General features: G+C 42.6%; 1 protein-coding gene across 21 annotated transcripts in view; it reads left to right on the top strand.

The window, feature by feature from the left end:
* Positions 1-20,120, top strand: part of ANKS1B (ankyrin repeat and sterile alpha motif domain containing 1B) — a 774,190-nt gene that overhangs the window by 688,134 nt on the left and 65,936 nt on the right. For 18 of the 21 annotated variants that reach the window (XM_084876364.1, XM_084876380.1, XM_084876382.1 and 15 more), the window contains 2 exons: positions 13,980-14,087; positions 16,564-16,743. In XM_084876364.1, the coding sequence (XP_084732490.1) occupies positions 13,980-14,087; positions 16,564-16,743 (288 nt within the window). The remainder of the gene's footprint in view (positions 1-13,979; positions 14,088-16,563; positions 16,744-20,120) is intronic. The other 3 variants (XM_084876368.1, XM_084876367.1, XM_084876366.1) reach the window with 1 other exon arrangement.

Below are 20,120 nucleotides of genomic sequence, written 5' to 3'. Positions count from 1 at the left end.
GGACCAGCACCATCAGTAGCAAATGACTCCGTATTTTGTTGTTGTTGTTGTTGTTGTTGTTGTTGTTGTTGTTGTTAATCTTCACCAATGATATTTTTCCAGGCATTTTAGAGAGAGTGAAAGAGAGGGAGAGAGAGAGAAACATCGATGTGAGAGACTCATCAATTAGTTGTCTTCTGCACGCAACCCAACTGGGGCCAGGGGTTACGCCTGAAACTGAAGTACATGCCCTTGACCATAATCAAACCCTCAACCCTTCAGTCAATGGGCCGGCACTCTATCCACTGAGCCAAATTGGCTTTATCTTTTAAATGACTCCATTCTCCAGCCTTGTTAATCATGACTAGGCTAGGTGAAGAGAAGGAAAGAGAAAATTAAAAGGAGCTCAGTCCCCCCCCCCCCAAAAAAAAAAAAAAAAAAGAATTACTATATTTTTACAGTAAACCCTCCATTAACTGGAACTTTCACATAGCTAATGTTGTCAGCCCTTGCTTTTAATGCAAGAGATAATGGCAAACAGCTGCTCCTAAGCATTTATTAAAAAGAGCTGAACCTTCTGGGACACTGCTGGGGCCCCTGTGCCTTCCTCGGCCACTTCGGCGGCAGCACCATAACCAGTGACCCATGGACTGCACAGAGCATGGCTCAGATACTGGCAGTATTCCCAAATTCCAGGAAAGAATAAACTGCACTTAGGAAAGGGAGGGGGGAAATGTGTTTATGTGTGTATATTAGGTATGTAGAGATTATAATATATAGTAGGGACCAGTGCACAAATTCATGCACCTTGAAAGGAACTGTGGGCCACGAGGCTGCGGTAGGCACAGGGGTGGGTCTCAGCCAATCCTCTGTGCCCCCGCCTGGCCCCTCCCACAGCACCCCCCTGGTCCCCTGGCAGCCCCCCTCTCACCGCCACCACTCCCACTCACTTATGAAACTGGCCACATTTGCACCCGCTGACAGCGTAGAGCGATTTGGGCAGCTGCCAGCCCCAATCACCCCTCAGGATCAGAGGGAGGTAGAGAAGCCTTCAGGGGTGATCGGGGCTGGCAGCACCCACTGATGGTGCCAAGTGATCGGCATAGGCACCGGGCACTGGCAGCGGGTGTGAGCAGCGGTGCCGGCTGTGGGTGTGAGTGGGGCCAGTGCTGGCAGTGGGTGCAAGCAGTGGCTCCAGCACCAGCAGTGGGTGCAAGCAGGGCCATCGCTGGCAGCAAGTGTGAGAGGGGCCAATGCCAGAAGTGGGTGGGAAAGGCAGCTGCCAGCCCCAGTCTACCACAGGAGCAGGGGGAGGTGGAGAAAACCTGAGGGGTGATCACCCGGCAGCTGCCCCTTGCACTGCTGATGGCGCCCAGTGATCAGAGGCAGTGCCAGGTGCCGGCAGCAGGTGTGAGCACCAGGCAGGACCATGGTATGTGGGAAGTAAAGAATTTTCAGTAACCTCCAGAGGCTTGCCCCAATAACAGTGAATGGTACCCCACCTTGGTCTGGCAACCTCACTCACCCACCACGGCTGACACCCTCATGTTTTGTGCATGCCCTTTGGTGGTCAGACCATGTCATAAGGAACGGTTGTTCGATTGTTCCACTGTTTGCTCTATTTGCATATTAGAGTTTTATATAGATTATATATAATATTTATAATTCTTCCTAAATATTCATATATTTATATTAACTATATAGATTATAGATCTAGGAAGAATATATATTACGTACTATAAAACATTTGGAATTCTTCTTAAATACATATACTTTTATATATATATTTCTAAGTACATATTTCTAAATATATACATGTTTAGGAAGAATTCCAAATGTTATATAATACATATGAACATATTTTATATATAACATATATACATATATTTTGGAGGAAGTCAAATAACAGACTCCAACAACAACAGAGGGAAAAGGATTTAAGCCATAAAATTCACTAATTAAATCATTGAATTTTGTACATTCTACATGCGTATCATTATACTAAGGAGATATGCACCACCTCATTATCTAAAGGTAATTGAGTTTTTTTTCATGTAAATATGCAACATTAAACCACTAATGCAGCCCTTGAAATTACCTTAATTTAAGGAGAAGAAAAAAAAGTTTTCATTATCCAGGAATCATTACGGACTGAGATTTCAGGTTGCCCCCAAATTTCCCACTTCCTTTTTCCTGGCTGGAGCTTCCTCTTCTGGAATTAAGCTTTTAGGAATAATGATGAAAGAGTAACAGGAATATAGAAAAATTGACAGAATCATTTCTAGTAGTTGTATTAATAGATAAACTTGGAAAGAGAATGAACTGCAGGTCTCCTACTATCTATATATATAAAAAAAAAAAAAAAAAAAAAAAAAAAAAAAAAAAAAAACAGTGACCGGGACACCAGAAAAACCAGAATGACTGGTTGTTATGACGCTCACTGCACTCACTGCAACTGGCCAATGAGCCAGATCCGGGGAAGGACTAGCCGGCCAACCGCCTGCTGCCCCTCTCCCCAGTGGCCCCACCCCTGATCGGCCCCCCAGCCCCGGGGACGGGGATGGCTGACCTCCCACAGTCCCCCCCCAGTGGAGGCTGATAAGCCCCCATTGGGGCAGGCCTGCCGGACTCCACCCATGCACAAATTTGTGCACCAGGCCTCTAGTAATAAATAAAGTACCAGTCATTTAGATATAATCACACAGCCTTACAGCTATAGGAGTCCCAGAGAATAGACAAACCACTTTTGAATAGGGGAGGTGTGCCAGGTACCATGCTAGACTCCTCCATTAAAATTGTCTCACTGGAACCTCACAGTAGCTCTGGGCACAATGAACATAAAGAACATGATTTTGGAAGTCAAATCCTGGCTTTGCCACCTATTTTGGCAAGTTTCTAAAATTCCTGAGCCTCGGTTTATTCATTTCTAAAATAGAGATGATTACCAGTCTTTTAAGACTGAATAGTAAGGGAAATGAGATTATTTGTTTTGAAAAGTCATTTTAAATGTGTGTGTTCCCTTCCCTTCTGACCTTAACCTTGCATTCTTTTAACATTTTTAAAATTGATTTCAGATAGAAAGAGAGAGAGAGGAACATCGGTGATGAGAGAGAATCACTGATCGGCTGCCTCCTGCACGCCCCACACTGGGAATCAAGCCCACAACCCAGGCATGTGCCCTAACCACAATCAAACCATGACCTCCTGGTTCATAGGTTGATGCTCAATCATGGAGCTTGCGTTCTTTCCACCAAACCTCTTCTCGTGTCCAACTAAGAACTCAGATATCTCTATAAACTGTGGCAAAGCCATATCTTCTCCCTTGAACTTGAACAATTGATTTTTTTTTTTTTTTTTGGAACCTTGATGTAGGACATTACCTTTCTCCCTCTTAAATTTCATCAGCGTGGCCTTTAAACCTGTAGAGGAAATTTTCAATTTTTGCATTGGCCCATTACCATATTAAATAGCCTTCACAGCTTTATGCCATTGAAAAATCTGATAAACGTTCCTCTGGTGTCTACTTTGATGCCATTAATAAAAATATCAAATAGAGCAGAATCCAGGGCCAGAGCCCTGTGGCATTCAATCACTGGTCCCCCTACAGGCTGCAACAGTGTCATCCATCAAGCCTCTTGGTGTAGATGGACAACCAGCTGTGATTCCACTTAATTCTTCTCTCCTAGTGCCCCCCATCTTATAGATAATGAAAAAACTCATCAACTGCTTTATTGGAATCAAATACAGCGACTGTGGCATTCTCCTGGCCAGTCAATCTCATACTAATAACCCTGTCAGGGAAAGGAAATGAATATAGTTCAACAAAAACTTATTTTTAATGAGACTACTGAAGTTGGGAAAGAAGAGTGGCTGATGACAAAGAGGTTCTTGCCAGAGAAAAAGCTGAACCACTGAGCCACACCGGCCGGGAGCCGCAGAGCATTTTTAGGTATTAATAATACTGCAAAGAGATTTTCAGACCATCATCACATCTGCAAGAATAACTTCAGGTGTGGGATGTAGCACATATTTCCCATTTTCTTTAGCAACAAAATTTTCCTTTAGTAATTCCAACTATTGGGTTATTGATCAGTGCAAACCAATTTTTTCCTATGAAAACCAAATTTAAAGCAAGCTGTACTTAAAAGTAACTTACAGGGAAATTGGTTAGGAACTGATTGGTTGGTTTGTTTGTATTTGTTTTCATCTTCTGGAGTAATGTTTATGTGAAAATATAATCAGAAAATTAGTACCTTCATCAAGAGGTAATTCAGAGCGCTTTACAAATAAACTGATGATTCTCCTTGATTACAAAAGAAGGCTTTTCTACCTCCAGCACCCTTAAGTGCTCAGAGGCAATTATACCAGTAAGGTCTCTCTTTCCATGTAAAGATTTTTCTCATTTCCTCATAATTAGTATTTCCTGTTCATTGAAACAGACTATGCTCAGAAAGCACACATCCCCCGATCCCTCCCTCACTCGTTCCCACTGTCCTTTGCTCTCCCTAGAACCGTGTAACTTGAAACCTCTGATCCTTCCCATAGGTTAACACAGTTGCCTTTTGATGGCATCTATCATACAAATTATTATTTAATAACAGGTTCTTTGAAAAGTAATAGCAGCCCAGCAGGTGTGGCTCAGTGGTTGAGCATCGATCCATGAACCAAGAGGTCACTGGTTCGATTCCCAGACAAAGCACATGCCTGGGTTTCATGTTTGATCCCCATTTGGGGGAGGAGGGTGCAGGAGGCAGCCGATCAGTGATTCTCTTTCATCGTTGATGTTTCTATCTCTCTCTCCCTCCCCCTTCCTTTCTGAAGTCAATAAAAATAAAGAAAAACATATAAAAAAGGAAAAGTAATAGTAGAAGAGAAAAAACAGGGACGATCTAGTCAGAGTGATTTTTTTTTTTCCTTAGATGAAGCATTCGAGATAAAAGGAAAAGATGGGAGGTAAGGAAGTCTTACATCACCCACGGCAAGACTATGTCAAGAAAGCGAGGCACCAAAGCTCAGAAGGAAAAGAAAACTGTTAAGTCAAAAGGGAAAGAAATAGGATACGGTGTTCTTTTACTTTCACCTCTGCCTTTCAGAGACATCTTCCTATTTCATTTGTTGTTTACATGTAAGGTTGAGATTCAGGGATGGCCCTTGATGATGTACTTGTGTGCTGGGTGCTATGAAGGACCCTATGATGCAGTGACCCTGTATCTCACCCTCTGGAGCTTATAGTCCGGTCGGATTCTAGAGAAATTCAGAGAAGGAGGTTGCTGGGATCCAAGGTGAGCAAGGAAGGCTTGAGATGGGTCTTGATTTCATGCTTGCAAGAGCCTAAATGAAAACGAGGCGCAGACACTTTAGAGTGTACAGAGGTGCTGTATATGTGGGCCAAAGGGATGTGTGTGGCACAGTGGGAGACATGGAGGAGACTGGCTAAAGTTAAAGACAGTTTAGTTAATAGGAGAAAGGGCTGGTTCTTTTTCTTTTTAATATATTTTATTGATTTATTGATTTGTTTATTTATTTATTTATTTATTTTTTACGGAGAGGAAGAGTGATAGAGAATTAGAAACATCAATGAGAGAGAATCATCGATCAGCTGCCTCTGGCACACATCTATATATTCATTTTTTGCACACTCCTATTGGTTGGGTGCCCGCAGCCAAGGTACATGCCCTTGACCAGAATCCAACCCGGGACCTTTCAGTCCTCAGGCTGACGCTCTATCCACTGAGCCAAACCAGTTTTGGCAGGACTGGTTCTTGATCTAAAATCTTGATCTGATACCCAGAGATATCTATAAAATAGCACATTTAAATAACAAAGATACTATTCAAAATTTTGTGGTTAGGGTTATTCAAGGATAGAGTAAGAAGGTTTTGTACGTTTCTGTTATACTTAAGAGAGATATAATGCTTTAGTTAACAGAAATCTTTTTTAATCTGTGTAGCTGAGTAGACATATATATTTGGATAGATGGATGGATGTTAGGTAGGTAGGTGGGTGGGTGGACTGATGGATAGATGGATGGACAGACAAATGATAGATAGAAATATATAAACAAAATTTTAAAAATATTTTCCCAACTACTGGATTGAGAGCTCCAGAGGACTGAATATTTTTTCTTCTTTGTGGCTCACAGATTGCGTAGGTGAAAGAAATTCAATAAATGTTTGTTGAATGAGATTATCATTGACCCTTGAACAGCACAATGCAAAGGTGTTAAAGATCACTCCCCTAGAAGAAGAGTGAAAGAAGAAGAAAAAAAAAAACACAATATCCTGACCTTCTGCTTCCGAGGTCCTTCTCTCCACCATAGCAGTGCCGGCACGCATTATTACTTTCCAAGAAATAAGAGAGAAAATGTCACAGTCGGAAATCAAATGCCATTTCCAACGTGGGTGTCGGGAATGGCGGGAATGGAAATCCGATGGCACACTGGCCCTGTTGCCTGGATGCTGTCAGGTGGAAAGTGTCTGGGAATGATAACCAGGGAGGAGGGACTCCTTCCCATTGAACTACATTTTTAGTTCTGCAGCTGAGAACAAAGCAGATAAACTTCCACCTCCACTTCCGGTCAGGGCATCCCAGACCACCAGGAATCCGCAGAACACTTGCAGGTTTGTGCAGCTCTCCTTACATTAACTATGAAAAGAGTAGGAAGCTGCTCTGGGAATTATAAAGCCCTGAACTAAGGCATTATTTCTCTCTTAGGTATAACAGAAACTTAAAACTTTCTTACTTTATCTTTGAATACCCCTACCAGCAAAATTTTGAACAGTGTCTTTGTTATTTAATGTGCTGTTTTATACATATCTGTGGGTAGATTTTAGATCAAGAGGCTGCTCTGAAGCCAGGCAAGCTGTCAAGATTTTGTTAGGGAGCTGCTGTCCTTAGTCAGCAAGTATCTAGAAAGGGGAGAGGGGAACAGTGTACCCCCTTAAAATGGAAGGGGGATTTGGAATGCAGACGAAGCCATTTCATCCTAAAGACTATTTAAATAAAAACAAAGTAAAAATCTCTCCCTGCCAAAACCGGTTTGGCTCAGTAGATAGAGCGATATCCTGCGGACTGAAGGGTCCCAGGTTCAGTTCCGGTCAAGGGCATGTACCTTGGTTGTGGGCACATCCCCAGTAGGGGGTGTGTAGGAGGCAGCTGATCGATTATTCTCTCTCATCAATGTTTCTGACTCTCTATCCCTCTCTCTTCCTCTCTGTAAAAAATCAATAAAATATATTTTTAAATAAAATTTAATAAATAAATAAATAAATAAATCTCTCCCTACACAAAAACACAGAAATGAGAAGGCACCATGATAACTAGAATCGCTCGTGTGCTCAGTGATGCTGCATGTGTAATCCCTGGGGTATTCCAGCTACATGTGTTATTTCACGTCTGCCCGCTAAATCTGAACCCCAAAGCATAACAAATGCACCGTGTGACATTGAGGAAGATAACGTGGACTTGCCATTGTCCCTGGAGGGACTTGGCCCAGCCGGTAATAAATGGGTTGCGATTTCATGCAGAACATGGGGACAGACTGTCGCTACATGACTTTTCTGCATGATGTATACGCACTTGCAGTTTTCGTTGGTGATTTTCGTATCGTGCCTATGCAAACATGGCAATGAAAATGGAAATTGAAGGGGGATAGGATATTTGTAAGGACATGGAATGTTTGATATCCAAAAAGGAATCACAAACTACATCTCCAACAATAAGGGGAATGGTTAGTGAATTATGAAGTGCTTCTCTAAAGCAATAATATGGTAATATGGAGTTACTTAAAACGTCTACTGAGAGTTGAATATGCAAGAAAGTTCTTTCGCTTTCACATTGGGCGAAAATTGTACTTACATTATGGCCACTACAAAACATAATCGTGGGGACAAAATGAAAGGAAATAAACCTAAATGCAAATGGCCTATGGATACCTTGTTCTCATTTATTTTTCTGTCTCTACGATGGGAAAGCAGTATTGTTCTTATAATCAAAACATTGTTTAATTTTTTTAAAGCAGGTGGGGAGGAAATCATGCTTCATGTACATCACCTTAAATTTAACATGTTTAATTTGTGGCACATTACATTTTAAAGGGAATAAAAAAGAAGTCCAGCTGCACTGACTTTCGGTATTGCTAGGACATACATTCTGATGTGAGCTGTTCATTGCAGGGGTAGGGTCATCATATTGTCTAGCAGAATTCCCACAGCTAAGCCCAGAAACATAAATGAAAGTGACAAAATAGTATGGCATTGTCACTCAGCACAGTTATTCTCCTCTTGCTGGGATTTGCAGGGCTGTTTCTGAATGTCTCCTTTTAACTGACAGTGGAGAAAATTTGTAGAGGTAGCTACTCCTTTGATGAGTGGATACCAATATTCAGCAGACCTGTATTGTTTCAATATTCCTTGCCTTTTTTATGAGAGTTGTAGTAAAAACCCACTAAGGAAACATGCCATAACTTTTATTTCTTATCTATTGGAACTGGGCACATGCTTACGCTCATGTGTATAATAATTTTTCCTTAGCTAATGGTTTGACACTGTAGTTATTTGTGCCCAATTTCTCCATGTTTTTCCTTTGAATTCTCCAAATAATTGGTGGCAGAAAGTTAATATTGTTTTTTAGTTTAACTGAATTGTGTTAATATCTTAGAAAAACTAAATCCCCTATATGTTGCCATTACTTTACTTTTTACTCCCATTGGGTCCTTGTACATAGAGTTAACTTTCACCAAACACTAATGAAAATCGTACAGAATTTTTCTCTGCCACAGTAACCATTGCTCTGGTGTTTTGAAAACTATTTGTAAATTGACTGGACATCTGTCATGGTGCCTGGAGTGGTAGGATTTCACTACTTCCCTATCACTTACAATAATTATCAGATGTTAAGCTGATCTCACTCAAGGCAAACCCAATGGCCTTTGGACTTGACTTTCCCATAATGACTATCTTTCTTTGGAATACCCTCTGTTGTTGTCTTGCTGATTGGATTCCATACCACTGACTTGGAAGTTTTGAAGCCAAATGTCACCCTTCCTACCACTCTACTATTAGTCAACTTGGATTGAATCTTGGGTTGATGAGGATGGTCTGGTCTTTGTCTACACAGATTTCCCCCACTATCAGAAAGTAGAACATTCCCATGAGACCTTTCTTAAGCCTTAAGTGGCTTAAAGCAAAGAAGAAATTACCTTAGGACACATCTGGCTAACAGATGCACAAAATTAACGGAGATAAAGCCCAGATGCGCACAGACAGCTCAAAGCTGTGGCGGTTGGTGCTGAGATGCTGAGTGTGGTTCCCACCGAAGGAGCTTGGGGGCCTCTCTCGCTGCTCAGGGTGCAGCTGCCTCCATAATGCAAAACAAACACTGAATACTTTTTCCCATTTTCACCTTTTCACGTAAAAGTAAACATCCTCTTCAGATTTCTTTCACTTAGCAACAGATAGAAACTAATGTAGGTCTGTTGAAAGCCAAGTGGCATAGGGCGAATTTTCAAAAAGCGGGGGACACCTGTGTAGGCATTTCAAAGGGAGCTCTATAGGGTAACTGCCTGGGCTCCTTTGACCTAGCTTTAACACTGCTGTAAGCCTCGTCCAAGATTAAAGCTGTATAATTTTAATGTTTTCCAGAAGGTCAAGACCCAGTATAAATGTTTTGAACTTGACAACCCAAAACAAAAAGCACCATCACAAGTCATGTTATAAAACAATAGTGTAGCTAAGGCAGTGGTCGGCAAACTCATTAGTCAACAGAGCCAAATATCAACAGTACAACCATTGAAATTTCTTTTGAGAGCCAAATCTTTTAAACTTAAACTTCTTCCAATGCCACTTCTTCAAAATAGATTCGCTCAGGCTGTGGTATTTTGTGGAAGAGCCACACTCAAGGGGCCAAAAAGCCACATGTGGCTTGCGAGCTGCAGTTTGCCGACCACAGAGCTAAGGCATAGAAGTTAATACCTAGAAGAAGAGCATAGTGAGTGGGGAAGTCAGGTGCAAATCAGGTGCAAATCCTAGCCATAGTGCTATTAGCAGTGTGGCCTCAGACAAGGTGCTTAGTGTCCGTGGGTCTCAGGTATTGCATCTCTAAAATGGGAATAATAATGTTTATTTTTTTAAAGATTGAGAAGTTTATACACATATATAATGCACTTGGCACAGTTTCTAGCACAATTAGAACATAGAACTAGAACATAGCAAATGTTCAGAGGATAATAGTTATCATTATCATCTGTGATATGGGATTATTTCTAATAAATAAGGAAAGTTACTCAAATGTTCTTGATATGAATTATCACTGTAAATTTTTTATTCTATCTATTCACCCATCCATCCATCCTCTTCTGGGTAGTTCTGCGTAGTTCTGGGTAGACAGCAATGGAGCTCCAGTGAATGGCTCAGAGTACCTCCTATCAGAGAATAAATGGTGTGTGTAGAATAACATGCATTCTTTTAGATTAGGTCCAGAATTAAACTAACAGCTAGAAACTAGATCCGTTCCTATCACTGCTTTTCCAAGGTTAGCCACTCCTCTTCATGAAAAACACCAGTGAATTTGTTTGACATGACTAACTATGAAAACGACCAAGTCTCTGTTTAATGGGTGAGAATTTCTGTGCATCCTCAAGGTCCATTAGCTAGGATAAGAACACCAGGAAGGTTGCATTTCTCTGTGCCCAGCACTGTGCTGGTTATGCTTAGAACTTCATCTTCCCACCAACACTTGAGATTGACATGAAAGTTCTCACTTTACAGGTGAGAGAACAGAGACCGCAGGAGTCATGTCACTTGCTCACAGTTGAGCTGGGAGAGTAAAGTAGAATCAGCAAAGATGGTTGCACCAGCTCGGTTTTACCAGTTTTTTGTTGTTTAGTGTCCCTTACTTGTCAAAATAATTTTGAACATCTGCATTACTATGAAAAGCGTTTTTTAGCAGGACTCAGGAGCTCGGGGTAGCACCATCAGCATCAGATCCAGTTTCCTACTGGGAGAAAGGCGGTGGGGATTTGATGGAATGAATTTATATTTAATAGAAGTCTTTGGCAAAGTAATGGAAAATAAGAATAAAAGGAAATAAAAAAAATGTAGTGTTTTAGATTTACAAAATACATTTGAAAAGAGTTTCTGAAATTGGGAGATTCTTTTATCTTGATGCTTAAAAAGAAAAAAAAGAAAGAAAGAATCAATGCAAGAATATTTTAAAGGCATTTCCCTGGATTGTATAAACAGCATTGCCTACAAGTAAGCAGCATTGGAGCCACACTTAGCATATTTATAAATCATCTGGAAGAAGGAGTTTATGGTCAAATTCCAGATTTGCAGAAACTGCCAAGCTCCTCCAGGTAGCGAAATGCCAGGCTGACTAATACGAATGCAGGCAGAGTACACAGGGCTTTGTGAGTGGGCAGCGCATGGCAGATGGGCTTCTGCATGGACAACTGTAAGATAAGTAATTTAGGGAGAAATCATTCAAACCGTCTTTCTATGATCAAAGAGCTTCGAACTATCAGCTATGACAAAATTAAGAGGTTTTACAGCCAGGGTATGCTTTTGTCCCTACTTACCCCTACCTCAGATGCGATTTCAAGGGGGTTTAAAGCAGAAAATTGTATCCTGCTCACATGGAGAGCCATGGTTCCCTTATATCTGGAATATTGTGGGCAATTTTTATTCGTTTGTATTGGGAGCAGTTTTTTCAGCGCCCCTTCAGCAGTTGTGCGGGAGGAGGAGAGGGTGCAGAGAACGTGGACTAACGTGATCTCTGAGAGGAGGACCTGCTTTATGCAAACAAACAGCAAAGAACAGGACTCATCAGCCTGGGAGGTTTATAAAAATCAGTGGTATGTGTGAGTACGTGGACATTCGAATTTAAGTGCTACTTTAAAATCTAAATAAATGTAGGCAGAAAAGCCAATAAGCGCAGTGACAACAAGGCAAATATAAATTCAAGGTTAGCATAGGATGAAATGCCCAAAGACATGCTCACTCCTCCCGCCTGAAAACCTGAAAAGAGAGGACAGATTTTTAAGAAACTAGTTACTTTGGGAACTAGTTACCAAAAATGAGTTGTTATATCCTGGAACATCACGTGGGCAGGGACAGGGGAAATACATTTTTGTGAATGCATCTACATGTTGTATTCATGTTGGGAGATATGCCCAAGCTTTGCAATTTACAAGCTTTGGAATCAGCCAACGTGATTCAAATCCCAGAGCCACCTCACACTAGCCCTTGGATGGGCAACTCTTGTGGAGTGAACGCGAGTAAAGACCACTGGAGTCCGAACCAAATTAAAATTTAGGGAGCCTTTATTGCTGGCTGGCGGCTATACTGCCTTCCAGACAGGGAGATCAGAGGGCAGCCCCGACCCTTTGTGCAAGACCACCTTTTAAGCACATGAACCACATCCTGTTTTTGCAGAGTAAGCAACCCAAGACAAAACAGTTTTTCCCAAATAATGTCAGGCCCATGCTATTGACGGCCATGTTGTTTACAGGGTTATCCTGTTCTTTAGAAAGCTGAACCGTTCTATCTTGCAAGGCTATTTTGAGGTGCAAGGGGAAGGGGCCATGAAACTGTATCTCAAGGCCTGGCCTGGTGTCAGCCATGACAAACCTATCTGGGGCATAGTCCACAGCCTCTCCGGAGTGCTCAGAAATTCCTACTCTCTAACACTCTGAACCACTTTGAGCCTCGGTCTCCTCATCTATAAAGCAAGAAGAAGCCCTTCCAGATAGGAGTGTTGGAACAATAGAAAGGGCAGCATGTGCAAAGCTGCAGGAAGGGTAGGGACTGAGAGTTTTCAAGTCTGAGTTCCCTGTGTCATCTCTTCTCTAAGGTGTCCTTTGCAGCTCTGTCGGACTTAAAATCCTATCCAGGGGAGACCGTGAGTCCCCCAAGTCACAGTGCTTGATTGTAACCCTACGTTACATATTATACATTAATATGTTAACATATTATACATTCTCTCCTGTTCTGGGAGCCCCTATTATTTCAGGCATTGCTTTAGGAGTTTGGAAAATAAGGCATAAAGACACACAAGGAACCTGCTCTCAGGAAGCTTACCTGGGGGAGAGGGGCACAGAAACGCTAACCCTGGAAATAAAGTTATTTCAGAGAATGAGCAAAAGGCGACACAGCCCAGCCGATGTGGCTCAGTGGTTGAGTGCTGACCTATGAACAGGAGGTCATGTTTGATTCCCAGTCAGGGCACGTGCCCAAGTTGCCGGACCAATTCCCAGTAGGGGGCAGCCAGCTGATGATTCTCTGTCATCACTGGTGTTTTTATCTCTCTTTTCCTCTCCTCTCTTTGAAATCAATGAAAATATATTAAAAGAGGGGTGGGGAGACCCAGGATAGAATAGAGTGTGATGGGGCTGAGGTCACAGTGCTTTCCTGAGGAGGTGTGGGGGGCCTCTGTGAGGAGATACACACGTGAGCAGTGCCCAGAGGGGTGAGAGGTGTCATGTGACCTCTCAGGGGCCTTCTAGACAGATGGACAAACAGGGTAGAGGCCCCAAGGCGAGGATGTGTATCAGACGTTCAAGGAACAGAGAAACCGGTGTGACTGAGCATCCTGAATGGAAGGGAGAGAAGCAGGGACACAACACAGGCAGTGGGCAGCCAGCCCTGTTGGGCCTGGAAGCAGTCAGGACTGAGCTTTTATTTTAAAAGCAACAGCAAGCAATCAGAGAGTCCAGCTGGTTGGGGAGACAACTCGGCTTGCCTTTTGAGAGGTCTTGTGGCTGCCAAGTAGAGGCTGGGCCTGGGACAGCCTGAGCGGAGGGGGACCGTCTCCGCTTTCTCCTCCTCCCCCCACCACTTTCTCCATGGCCCTTCTACCTTCCTGGACTCGAAGGCTCACACTGGCTTCACATCTGTCCCGGGGCAGAGGTAGCTCTGTACAAATCTCGTTCCGTTCCTTCATCTCTTAGAACGTGCAGAAGTCATTTTTCTCCAATGAAATCACCCAAATGTGTGTCGTTTCAGGTTTTAAAAATCAGTTTGATCGGCCACAGGAAACGTATTTTGGCGTCACTGGGAGACAGGCTGCACGAGGACCCGCCCCAGAAGCCCCCTCGCTCCATCACCCTCAGGGTAAGTGCTCAGGATATGCCCGTTTTCTCCACTCCTGGCCCCCAAACTTAACGTGGGGCACGAACATGACATGACGGAAGCAGTGCGTCAGGAAGTGCGGGCTGTGCTGCACACAGCGTCCCTTTCCCACCCGAAAAACAATCTCGCTTCTGATTGTGTTTCATAAGACAAGATTTTTTTTCCCCCCCTCGATTGGTTAAATATGTATTTTTGAGATTTAGATGCACATCAGCCAAACCCCCACCTTTAAAGAACCCATCCCCCCACGACTGCCATCCCACACTCCCATTTACACCAAGAGGGAGGAAGTGAGATTTCTGTCAGACTCCTCAAACCCACTGAAAGAAAGAAAATGGATCAGAGGCCACAGCTAAGTGAAGGTCAATTTGAAATTAAGACCTTAGGGTCTTCAGTCTTTTATGAAGTAAATATTGCCCAGCCTTGCCCGCTTCAAACATTAAGGTGAGAGAAGCTAGAACTAAATATTTAATAAACTATTTCAGCAGTAGTTTAGAATTATGGGGCAGCACAACTAGAGAGAAACCCCACAGGAGGCAGGGAGGACTATAGCAGGAAGGGAAGGAGGACAAGGAGGCCCTAGAGGAAGAGCAAATGAGGGAGAGGACTGCCACGCGAAATGGAGGGGAGGGGCAGCCCATATTCACCGGGTATCTGAGGCCTCCAGGAACTTTTCTAAAATTCATCCAAAAGTTGGGCTGTCCATGAGCAATTGGGGAGTTCCAAGTCCATGCTCTGTATCTGCTCCTGCACTTGCGTGCCTCTGACTGCCTTTCTGCAAGCATCAGAAAAGGGAGTGATTCTAACCGATGCACACAGTGTGCACTTCAGCAGAACGGCCAGCGATGCGATGCAGCAGAATGCCTCTTATCAGTGAATTTCAGCCAACAGCATAACCACCGGCAGCCGGGCAGAGGGTCGGGCAGGAGAGGAGCTGTTAAGTTTTAAGATGAGGAGGAAGGGGGTCAGTTAATTGGGGGGGAAAGGAGGCATGTAATACTTTAAACAATAAAAGCTATTGGATTTTGTTTAAAAAAAAAAAAAAGAATGAAAGAACGAAAGATTTGAGTCTGATTCCGTTTTAAAGAAGAAAATGCACAAAGATTTTGGGAAATGAAAGAGAATTGGCTCCAGGAGGGAGCCCTTAGGAAAAGTGATTATTGGGGCAATTGGGAGACTAGTTGGGACATTCGGAGGCTAGTTGAGGGCTTTGGGAGCAGTGAAAGTAGAATTAGGACCTATTTTTCTCCCTCAATAAGAGGCGCTTCAAATAAATGGGGAGGAAAATAAGGCTAGAGAGAGATGATTGTCTTATCCTCATTTTGCTGCACAAAGAGGGAGAAAGATGTAGGCACCATCAGGATAGCCCTCCTGGAATGACTGCTTAGAAGAGGCATTCCCTGCTGCTTACTCGACTCTCTTTCCCCTCCCTTCTGCACCCATCCCTCTGACTCCCTGAAGGTGATTCAGGAGAACAGTAGAGATCCCCAAGAAAAAATGCAGAACCTTCATTTATCAAAGGCGGTCCAGAACCTTCGGGGAGCCAGGGAATCAGCACCCTCCAATCCTCCTCTTCCTTGCAAACACTAGAGCCCAGCTGTCCACCCGCTCTTATCTTACTTCCAACCAGTTTTCCCCAGCTTAAGTCACCTCTGCCTTTGAAAGTCATTCTGTGCACTGCCCTGCCGTCTGCACGTGTGACAGGCTCTGTTTCTGTACTGTGTCCTCTTCCTCAACTGGCTGCCAGACCACCGATTGATGGAGGATCAAGCCCCGGTGGTTCCCATTTAGCTTCCTCGTCATGGCATCTACCGTGATGAGGACACTGTCCACTGGAGGATGGTTGTGTCAAGGTTGCCTGACCTCTGCATCCTCTCTCCTGAGATCACCCACTGTCCTGGTTGGAGAAAACAGCCTGACTCTTTGTACTCTAACCCAGTGTTTTTCAACCTTTTTTGGGCAAAGGCACACTTGTTTCATGAAAAAAATCACGAGGCACACCACCATTAGAAAATGTTAAAAAATTTAACTCTGTGCCTATATTGACTATATATAAAGTAATTCTCTTGAATAGGAATCAAATAAACACAAAGAAAGTATTTTATAATTACTTTATTATGAAATATTAAGAAAACAAAATAGTGAAAAATTATAAAATTCTTGTCTTGTCTGCACCTACGGCACACCAGGCAACATCTCGCAGCACACTAGTGTGCCGCGGAACAGCGGTTGAAAAACGCTGCTCTAACCCTTTGGCCTGAAATCCTTAGAGGGGGGAGAAGTATTGACCAGATCATGCCATTCACAAGATGGTGGGATGCCACCCACACCTTGGCTGTTGATTCAAAAAGGAACCCCCCCCCACCCCCACAGTGTGTCTTGTCGGTATTTCACAATTTTGCAACCAAAGGTTAGCCGCCAAAACGTGGTATTTACTTCATGATGTATTTCCATTCAGGAACCCAGTGGTAATCACACTCCTCCTCAGTTGTCTCCATCACTTAGCCAAAGCACTTACACCACTGGTGGCTCCCTAGACGTTCCTCACATTATCATGCAGGGCGATGCAAGGAGGAGAAGAAATGAAAACTACTTTGATGATATTCCCCGATCAAAACTGGAGAGGCAGATGGCCCAGGTAAGGTGTTACTTAAATGCCTCGGTAATGTTCTTTTGCCTTTCACCCGTATCACGAAATGTATTCTAACGCCGAGCGATAGCTAACGATGCCTGTGGTCCACAACAGTGGGAATTTGACCGTTGTATGCCATCGCTTTCATTCCCTGCTCACTTGACCTAGATTGAAACGGACCTTCCTGGGAATGGGAGGTATACACAGATGCTCGGTTTTGATCTTGACTGAAGAAATTATGTCCGCTCTCATTGGATCCAGAAAGTCTTTGCCCTAAAGGGAATAATTACTGGGCAAGAATGAAATCATAATGAAACGAATAATAAAGGTCTAGAGGAGAACATGTAAATGGGCTGGATGACGGAGCAGAAATCAGGGGAAAGTGTTAATTCCGATAGTGTTGTCAATTTCCTCCCAAGTTTACACGTCTGCATAGAAGTGTTCTATTGGGACTCCTAGTTGCATCATCTCACGTTGTGAAGTTGAGTAGCTGAAAATGACGACGCTGCCCGACACTTAATTACTGAAAAGAGAGATCTGTCGCGTTCAGACCTTTCCCTGTTTTGGTGTAGACGTCCAGGTCTGACCTGTCCTCAAATGGACGCTCTGAGACAAGAGTGAGCGGTAGCCAAACAGTGATGCTGTTTTTAAATGCACATTTATGTGGACAGCTAGCCCTGCCGTGTAGCCCTGCGATTCAAAGATATGGATTTGTTGACAACGATCGGCAGATTCGACCCTTTTCATCCTCATTCTAGGTTCAGACTGATGTGTTGAAAGGTTTCTCTCTGCCTCTAACACCTGAGATGAAAATTCCAAGGTGAAAATTTGACTGTAATTGCTTTGCCTTGGTTGTTAAATATTTTTCTCAACTGTTTGGTGAGATTCTGTTTTTTAAAAGCCTTTGGCAAACGTTCTATGCTGCTACTCACAAAAGAAAAATGTGAAGAGAATGTTCTGGAAACTATGGCTATTCTGCCTGCTAATGCCCCAGGAAAAAAAAGGGAGGCCTGATATATTGTGTATCCTTTTAGCTCTCTCAATTCTGAATTGTTCTCAGAGTTCTTTGTGCAAGGAATGACAATGTTGGGATTGTGGAGAATCCTTTATTGAAGGAAGATGGAAAATGTAGGAGAGACAAGAAAAGAATAATTTCCCTTTCCCTCTTATTACGTGTTGTTTTGTAATCCTTATTACTGTTTTCACTGAAGTTCTTTTAAATAACGAGTCTGAGAGGTTTTTTTCCTGAAAGCTGTTCGTATATTTCCTGCTACTTGTTAGAATTTGTGGATCACATCGGTGGTTAAATCTCTCTAAAGACAGCATTTCAGAGACATGGTGGGTTTTGATCTTGAACCATGTAGTCTTTATGTATTAATGCAAACGGGGTGTTTTCCAAACCCTTCCCTCTGCTGGGTAAAGGAGGGTTGTGCGTTGATGAACATTAGCTCTTATTGACTGTGTCAACTTCAGGAACAGAATCACCCATCTCAGCTGCTCATATAATTGATGAAATTTCTCCACATGGTACAGCTTTTCCAAAGAGGAAATTAATTACTCTTCCGCCTATGTATGAACTCTCGGGGTGCACTAGCAAAATTTCTCCCTTCCTTTCTTTATGAGAGTCACAAGCTGGGCCAGTAGTACCTTTTGAATAGCCTAGATCCGTGGTCGGCAAACTGTGGCTCGCCAGCCACATGTGGTTCTTTGGCCCCTTGAATGTGGCTCTTCCACAAAATGCCTGGGCAAATCTATTTTGAAGAAGTGGCGTTAGAAGAAGTTTAAGTTTAAAGAATTTGGCTCTCAAAAGAAATTTCAATCGTTGTGCTGTTGATATTTGGCTCTGTTGACTCATGAGTTTGCCGACCACTGGCCTACCCAGTCTGTTCCTAAGTCCCTGAAGTCCATCTTCAGAGTTTCTCTCCTGTTGCTAATGGACAGGGAAATGCAATTAAAGAGAATCATCAAGACAGATTCGTTATCAGGAAACACTCTACTGCAAGCATGTCACACTCACCGCCCTGAGTTTGACCTGCTTGCAATGCCTATCTGAGCCTCCACTGGAGTGATCTGGAGTGATCTGGATGATCTGGATGATCTGGAATTCCAGCCGTAGGTGAGAAGCCTGTGCTTTTAGTGGCTGCAGTCATTCATGGGAGTTTTGCCTTCTTAAGGGCTGCTGATCAAATGTTTGAAAATGCTTTGCTTCACTTGGAAACACAATGCTGACAGTTAAATTAAGACAAAGTTGATGTCCATTCCACTTATTAAGTTCCTTTGTTGGCAAATATTTTTTTAAAGTAACAACGGAGTGACGTTTAATTACTTGTTTTCCATTTAAGCCAATATGAAAAATAGCTGTTTGGGAATACAAGGGCTTTGCAAATGTTGTGGCTGTTGTTTGCTTTTATTCTGATAAAAGCAGTATTCTGCCTCAAATTATCTTAGATGAATATGTGAGAAGCAAAATTGAGTTTAGTACTAATAGCATTTTTTAAACCACTGAGAGTAACGATATAAACACATCTAAACAGTGGGTTTCCTATTATGCTAAAACATAGCTTTTTGAGCCTGTAATTCTAAATTGGACACATTAGCTCAGAAGTTCTGAAATGTCCCCCTATTTCCATACACCTAATAAATAAATGTTGCACTCACAGTTATATAATAATACCTAGAGCTTTTAAACTTCCAAAATAGTTTCACATCTGTTATCTCATTTTAGCACAAACAAGGTATATCCCGCATAACCATTGATGTGCATGCAGCACGTGGCAGATCAGCTTTTAAGTCGAGTGCTGTGGGGATGAGATAGTGAATGAAAATATGGGGGAAATATCAGAAGGAGGAAAAATACTTCCAGTCCTTACCGCCTAATCTCAATCTTTAGAAATATTCTTGAATGATATTTAGGAGAAATCAAAGCACTCTTAAAATGGATACTAATGAGGGTAGGGGGACAATGAATACTAAAGAAGAGTAATGGGATTAATAAAATTTAGAGACCACATTTTCAAACTTATGGAAATGGTGCAAACCATTTGGAGAAGGCCTCTGTTTATAGAAAATATTTATGGAAAATGAACTAATGCCTCTGTTTTCACAAAATAAAAATAAAAAGACTTCTAAAAGGAAGAGAAATACATATTTTTGCACAACCTTTGGCTTAATATTCATGAGGAAATTCATAATGTAAAGGTCCTTGTGCTTTGAACACTCTCATCTAAATGAAAATATTAATATCGCTGGGGTCGTGGCCCTATCTGATGAGCACAACTCTGAAAGCAGGCATGAGCCATATTTTAAAGGCAAGGAGACTGGGAAATTCCCTGACTTGGTCCAGGGAGCAGAGCTCACAAGAAACCAAATTAGAACTTGCTGGA

The sequence above is a fragment of the Pipistrellus hanaki genome, assembly GCF_964339955.1.
Source record: "Pipistrellus hanaki genome assembly, chromosome: 3".
Classification (NCBI taxonomy): domain Eukaryota; kingdom Metazoa; phylum Chordata; class Mammalia; order Chiroptera; family Vespertilionidae; genus Pipistrellus; species Pipistrellus hanaki.
The sequence above is the reverse complement of the archived record's forward strand: the minus strand, read 5'-3'. Positions and strand labels throughout refer to the sequence as shown.